The sequence below is a fragment of the Phyllostomus hastatus genome, unplaced genomic scaffold, assembly GCF_019186645.2.
Source record: "Phyllostomus hastatus isolate PE091 unplaced genomic scaffold, TTU_PhHast_1.1 phas_scaffold_93, whole genome shotgun sequence".
NCBI lineage: Eukaryota > Metazoa > Chordata > Mammalia > Chiroptera > Phyllostomidae > Phyllostomus > Phyllostomus hastatus.
This window is the reverse complement of record NW_025334042.1, coordinates 17,475,209-17,483,006: the sequence shown is the minus strand read 5'-3', so window position 1 is coordinate 17,483,006 and position 7,798 is coordinate 17,475,209. Positions and strand designations below refer to the sequence as shown.

Here is a 7,798-nt window from a genome sequence, read left to right as displayed (position 1 = left end):
TCTGAGAAAAAGTTGGATTGTTTAACAATAACACAAATCCTGAAGGAATAATCATTGCTCGTACAAGTAATATTCAAGAAATCTACTGGAATAGTGGCAATATTGATTATGATGGTAAAGGAGAAAATTAATGTAGGCTGCTTTGTTTGATTTTTTAAATGCATAGTTTTTTGCTCCAGCATTTGAATATCTATGTCCTCATAAAATCTCTTATTTTTACATGCTGATTGGGTAGGTTTCAAATGTCAGTGATGAGAAACCATACACCAATAACAACTTTTATCCTGCTGGGGCTAACAGATGATGCCCAACTACAAATTCTGCTTTTCATCTTTCTGTTTCTCACCTACATATTGAGTGTAACAGGGAACATGACCATTATCACCCTCACACTTTTGGACTCCCATCTTAAAACCCCTATGTATTTTTTCCTCAGAAATTTTTCCTTCTTAGAAGTCTCATTTACCACAGTCTGTATTCCTAGATTCCTGTACAGTATATCAACTGGGGATAAAACCATTAGCTATAATGCTTGTGCAAGTCAAATATTTTTTGTTATTTTATTTGGAGCAACCGAGTTTTTTCTCCTGGCAGCCATGTCCTACGACCGCTACGTGGCCATCTGTAAACCCCTGCATTACATGACCATCATGAACAGTCGGGTATGTACCTTATTAGTCGTCTGCTGTTGGGTGTCTGGTTTGATGATCATTCTCCCACCCCTTAGCCTGGGCCTCCAGCTTGAATTCTGTGATTCCAATGCCATTGATCATTTTAGCTGTGATGCAGGTCCCCTCCTAAAGATCTCCTGCTCAGATACATGGGTAATAGAACAAATAGTTATCCTCGTGGCTATATTTGCACTCATTATCACCCTAGTGTGTGTGTTTCTGTCCTATACATATATTATAAGGACAATTTTGAGATTCCCTTCTGTCCAACAAAGAAAAAAGGCCTTTTCTACATGCTCATCCCACATGATCGTGGTTTCCATCACCTATGGCAGCTGCATTTTCATCTATATCAAGCCCTCAGCAAAGGATGAGGTGGCCATAAATAAAGGTGTTGCGATGCTCACTACTTCTGTTGCACCCTTGTTGAACCCCTTCATTTACACTCTGAGGAATAAGCAAGTGAAACAAGCTTTTACTGACTCCATAAAGAGGATAAAATTTCTCTCAAAGAAACTGAAGTTTTGATTAATCAGGGTACAATAAGGAAGATTCTAAATATTTAAAACCACATTCTAACTTATTTCATTGCTTTGTCCCTATAATTTACTAACTTTCTCAAAGACATTGATATTGCATTCTAATCTTACCTTAATCAGACTCCTTCCTATTCTTTCAAGCCAAACATACATCATGTTTGTCCTCATTGTAAACGTAAAATATATTTCCAAGTAATTAAACTTGCCTCCATTTCTGACTTAGTATTTTCATCAGTGCTCTGGAAAGGAAAGTAATGATATTTAAAAGTACATAAATTATATAGAAGATACTATCATGTAGTAATAGTACTACTTTCTCCCTTCAAGGCAAAGTTATCCATATTACTATCATAAACCTAAGAATCAAATAAGAAAACAGCAACATCAAAGATGTATTAAAATAAATGAAACCAACTAAGGCATTCTAGGCTAATTAAAATAATGAAAACAACAAGAGATATGAGTGAGAGTTTGGGAATAACAAGAAATGAAGAAGTGGAAACATCTTCACAATCACTAGTAAGATGTACAGTAGTCACCCATGTCTAGAGGTGATGTGTTCCAACACCATCAGTGGGTGTCTGAAACCTAAGATAGTTCAGAACCCTGTGTTTTTTTCCTATGCATACACACCTTTTCACTTAAAGGAAGCACTTTACAGCTTTTCTTTTGCATATTCAAATTGCTAGCATTACTACTCTTATGCTTTGAAGCTATTCTTAAATAAAATAAAGGTTACTTGAACATGGACACTGTGACACCACAACAGTCAATCTGGCTACCAGCAACTAATGGGCAACTAATGGGCAAGTGATGTGTATGTACCGTGTGGAGAAAGGGATGATTCAGGTCCAGACAGGATGGAGAGGGATGGCATAAAATTTCATCACCCTACTCAGAACATGAGACATTTAAATCATATGAATTGCTTATTTCTGTAATTTCTCATTTATATTATCAGACCAAAGTTGACCACAGATGACTGAAACCACTAAGTGAGATTACATATAAGGGAAACTATTATATTAATGATTTAATCATATTCATAAGAAAAATTCAGTGAAAAGGCATACATTTAATTTAAAATAAACATAAACATAATGTCATTTATTATGGGTTACAAAGTTAGAATAAATGCGTAAGAGCAAATTGTAACTCCAAATTTTAAATGTTGATGAAATAAACTATTTACATCAACATAAGCCTCATGAATGATTTAAGAGGAAATCATCAATATACAACTGGCAAAAATAGTGGGAGGGAAGAAACTGCAAAAGGGAATAATTAAGGGGATTATGATCAAGAGGAAAATTGAAGAAAATATTCCTGAAGAACTGAAGAACTTAGAGTTTGAAGCAAGTAACAGTGTGCTTGTCAACAGAAAGCAGGAAAGGAAGGGAAGGAAGGAGGGAAGGAGGGAGATAGGGAAGAGAAAGAGAGAAAAGAAAACAAATAATACCACTAATAATACTAACAGTTTTTTAATTGTCTTTGAAAGTAAAATATTATTTCTACTAGCTAACTGACAAAAAGGACAAAGAATCATTAAAGAAAAGTTTTAAAATGACCTCTGATATTAAATTAAAATCTCAGAGACTATTTTGTCTTTTTTTTAATTTATTGAATTTATTGGGGTGAAATTGGTTAATAAAAGCATGCAGGTTTCAAGTGTACAATTAAATAAAACATCATCTGCATCATGCTTTCACCACCCCAAGTCCAGTCTCCTTCCATCACCATTTATCCCGCCTTTGCCCATTTCCATCTCCTCCACCCACTTTTCCCTCTGGCTATCACCATACTATTGTCTGTGTCTATCTGACATTGTATCTATAATACATATATACATATATGTCATTATATATGAAATATATGAAATATATATATATATATTGCTTAATCCCTTCATCTTTTTTCATCCAGCCCCCAACCTCCCTCCCCTCTGACAGCTGTGGAGTTGGACATTGTTTTGTTAAGAGGAATAAGCCAGAGAAAGACAAATACAATATGATCTCACTTACATTTGGAATCCAATCAACAAATAATTTAACAAACAAAATAGAAACAGAAACATAGGTACATGAGGACTATTTATATTTAAAGTGGGCTTTGCAATTGCAATTAAACATTCTTTTAAACTATTTCTACTGATAAAATTTTGAAAATAACTATTTTTTGAACTACCAATTTTGCAGTGTTTATGTTCAAGTAATCCTTATTTTATGTAGTAATAGGCCCAAATCATCAAAGGCTTTTCAAACTTTATTACTAATGCCTTTACTGGTCCCACAAATATGTTTTAGTTGTGTGAAAACATAGACAGAGGAATGAGTAAATTGACAGCCTATCATAGGTAGCAAATAATGGAGCCTGAATTTTTACTTTGAGTCATGTTCCACCCACTACAATACACTACCTTTCAAGCAGAAGTGTAGTTTTTGGGGGGAGGGGTGAGAAAAGACACTAAATAGAAATATATAAGCTAGCATAGCAGTAGGGATCTCTCACTGCCGTAATACATTCTTGGTTTATCAATATGACTGCTTATCTCTGTTATTAAATTGACATCAAAGGAAAAATTAAGTTGTCTAAACACTTCAAAATTTGGTTACTGAATTTTATGCACCATAAATTGTCCTACCACAGCATGTTTAAGATTTTATGGTTTGATAAGGAAAAAGAAGATGAGATAAAATTGCAGTTATTTCCCTGTCAACTTTGAAGCATATTTACTATCAATATGATCTCATGGAGCATTCACCAAAGTGTTCTTATGCACTAAAATCACTACAGGTTTTATCTTAATAAATCTGCACAAGAGACTCTAAAATATACATTATTGAGACCAAAATATTTATGGTACATTTACTAATATGTTTAATTTAATGACAAGTTAATAATTAATAATATAACTATTGTAGTTGGTATATTTGCAAAAAAAGGATCAAATGATTTTAAATACTTAATTTAAATAATGCTCTATAAAATCTATCAATATGAAAAATCAAAGGAGGTAATAAGAGTAGGAGACAAGAAACTGAGTTGAATAGTATCACTCTAGTCTTCTCTACATAATTAAGCATTATATCCACAAATAAATACAAAGCAATGATAATTAGTTATTAATGTTTGAAGTATTACAATTTCACTCAGGGTTGAAAAGTAGCATTCTTTTAAACTGGAAATGAAAGATGTACAATGGCAGAAGTGTTATAGTTTGAAATAGAAAAAGACAGCTAACACTGGGTAGCTCCATTTCTTTAGGATTACTTGTTAATGCTTTATTTTTTTTATTTTTGGGTGTTATGTTTCCCTAATTATCTGTGATCCTTGTGACCTTCATTAGTGTCTGGACATTTGAAGAAGTAGGCCCCTCTGCCAGTCTCCACAGACTGGCATTGCCAGGGAAAGCTCTTCACCACTCAGCCTATCCAGAGGTTCTAGGCTTGCCACCTGGTGAGGTTCCTGGGTGAGCTTGCTGCTGGAATCCTTGGGTAGACTGGACTTTTAATTGGTTTAGCAAGTGGGTGGGCCTGCTGCCCAGGTGGACAGGGGCTGACCTGATGCCTGGTCCTCATGGGGGTCTGGTGCCCAGGACCACTGAGTTAAGCTTGGCAACTGATTCCATTATGGTAAGCCTGGGACATTGCCATATGAAGGCAGGTGTGGGGCCTATATCCATGGGGGTAGCCTGAAGCCTGTCACCTGGAGGCTGAACTGGTGCTGAGGAGGACCTGTATTTAATTCTATATAGACGTATCATTCTTATTAATTCACCCTTTTACATGCAATCAATATGCCATGTCCTCATCACTGTCACATTCTCTCTGCTAGTCTCAGTTCTGGCTGCTTTATGGCTTGCTTATCAGTGGTGAGTAGGAAATCAGTCACTTTAAATGCTAGCATTTGATTTTTCTTAGCTATACATTTAGCAGTTATTAACCTGTGTTCCTGGGTAAAGAGCTGGCATAGTGACTGGAACATAAACCCTCTCTGTCTTTGATTCCTTGTGATTCTTCTAAACTAAAAAGCACTACCATCAAGTACATCGGCTATGCAATCAATATTATTCTTGTTAGCAACACATTCTATCATATCTTCTCACTTTTCAATCTCTTCTCCTAACAAGACAAGGATTTTTCGTAATGTGGGCTAACGATGATGAAGTTAGTGTTCTGAAGGCTCTTAGATCTTCCAGTTCCATCTATATTTATTTTAAATATCCCTCTCTAGGTATATTTTTAAATAATTATTTTGTATTGTTGTTCAAGTACAGTTATCTCTGCTTTTACCCCACCACGCCCTCCACCCCATCCTTCTCCGCCTGCCACCCTTGAATCTGCCCCCTTTGGAATTTTCCATGTGTCCTTTATACATGTTCCTTGATGGACCTTCCCCTATTTTCCCCCATTATCCCCCTCTCCTCTCCCCTCTTCCCTCTAATTACTGTCAATTTGTTCTTTATTTCAATGTCTCTGGTTATATTTTGCATGCTTGTTTATTTTGTTGATTAGGTTCCACTTGTAGGTGAGATCATATGGTATTTGTCTTTTACCTCCTGGCTTATTTCACTTAGCATAATGCTCTCCAGTTCCATGGATGTTGTTGTGAAGGGTAGGAGCTCCTTCTTTTCTTTCTGCTGCTTAATATTCCATCATGTAAATGTACAACAGTTTTTTGATCCACTGATTTACTGCTGTGCACTTAAGTTGCTTCTAGCACTTGGCTATTTTAAATTGAGCTGCTATGAACATTGGGGTGCATAGGTTCTTTTGAATTGGTGTTTCAGGATTCTTAGGGTATAATTCCAGTAGTGAAATTGCTGGGTCAAAAGGCAGTTCCATTTTTAGTTTTCTGAGGAAATGCCACACTGTTTTCCACAATGGCTGCACCAGTCTGCATTCCCAACTGCCTGCAGCATTCAGGAAGACAAACAGTCTTCTAAATAGTAGAATATGTAACCAGAAAAGACACCGGCATTCAGGCTGCCTGTCACTACCAAATCCAATAAGCAATGACAGCAGTTGAATCTTTTATGGGCACTTCATTCAGATAGCCTGCGATCTGAGAAGATGGCAGGTTCATACCCTAACAAACCATCTTGCCTTCTCTTTCCTGGCCAGATCTTTTATAACGGGGGTGGGTGAGGACACCCACAGGGTGGGTGAGGACCCTGTTTAAAATCAGCAGGAGGCTTTTTTTCCCTTTCTTCCAAGTGTAGGACAATAGGATCTGGAGCTATGAAAGGACCAAAGGCAGATCCAGAGAGAGATCAGAAGGCTAATGCCCACAACTGAGACAAAATTCACTTTGCTATCGAAGTATATTTTTACTGAGGTAGAACTCATATAATGTAAAATTTACCTTTTTTAGGCATTGTGTGCAATTCAGTGACTCAGTACATTCACAAAATTCCACAATCATCACCATTACCTAAATTTAAAACATTTTTATTATAGTAGTAAGAAACTTCATATCTATTAAAGAGTGACTCTGTGTTATTCCCTTCCTTTAGCCCCTGGCAACCATTAATAGCTTTCAGTCTCTAGAATAGAAATATCTATCTATTCTAGATATTTCATATAAATTGAATTACACGATGTATGTGGCCTTTTTTGTCTGTTTTTTTGTACTTAGCATATGTTTTCAAGATTCATTCATGTTGTAGAATCTATCAATACTTCATTTTTTTTATAGATGAATTGTAAGGATATACCACATTTGTTTCTCCATTCACCAGTTTATGTTACTTCCGCTTTTAGCTGCTATGGACAATGCCACTATGAACATTTGTGTACAAGTTTTTGCTTGAATCATAACACATTTAGATGTGCTTTTGATAGGGGACTCAAAACTTGGAAATTTTTAGTTTAAGGTAAAAAGCTGTAAGTCTAGCAAGTAATGTGTATGTTAAGCTTTTGTTTCAGAAACTACAGATAAGGCCCATCCTGGCTCCTGGGAAAAGCAGCCGACCTCCTGGGGCACTGGCTAGAGATTACTGCCTGGGGACATGTTGGAGGCATCTGGGCCTTTTGTGTGACCACCTCCCCCCCTTGGGAACAGCTAACTGCCAGAACTGGAAGGCTGCAGCCTCACTCACCTAATCCTCCCTGTATTTCAAAGCCCTCACCGCACCTTGCTTGTCCTCACCCACCCCCGTTATAAAAGATCTGGCCAGGAAAGAGAAGGCAAGATGGTTTGTTAGGGCATGAACCCGCCATCTTCTCAGATCGCAGGCTATCTGAATGAAGTGCCCATAAAAGATTCAACTGCTGTCATTGCTTATTGGATTTGGTAGTGACAGGCAGCCTGAATGCCGGTGTCTTTTCTGGTTACATATTCTACTATTTAGAAGACCCAGTCATGATATTAAAGGGGCATAAAAAAATTTGAGGGATGATCATATATCATACCTTCTTTCTTGTTTTTCTGAGATAGCAACACCACTTTAGCAATAAACATATAAATGAATCATATTTGAACTGCATTCAAATGCCTTGTACCTAGAAATTTATAATTAAATAAAATAATTAAAATATTGTTTCTACATGCCATTAGTATTACTATGTGCCCTTAAGATTACCCATA

General features: G+C 36.5%; 1 protein-coding gene across 1 annotated transcript; it reads left to right on the top strand.

Moving 5' to 3' along the window:
- Nucleotides 1–251: 251 nt before the first annotated feature.
- Nucleotides 252–1,199, top strand: LOC123812714 (olfactory receptor 6C2). Its single transcript, XM_045829540.1, has one exon. It carries the CDS (start codon nt 252–254, stop codon nt 1,197–1,199), a length of 948 nt encoding a protein of 315 aa, XP_045685496.1.
- The last annotated feature ends 6,599 nt before the right edge of the window (nt 1,200–7,798 follow it).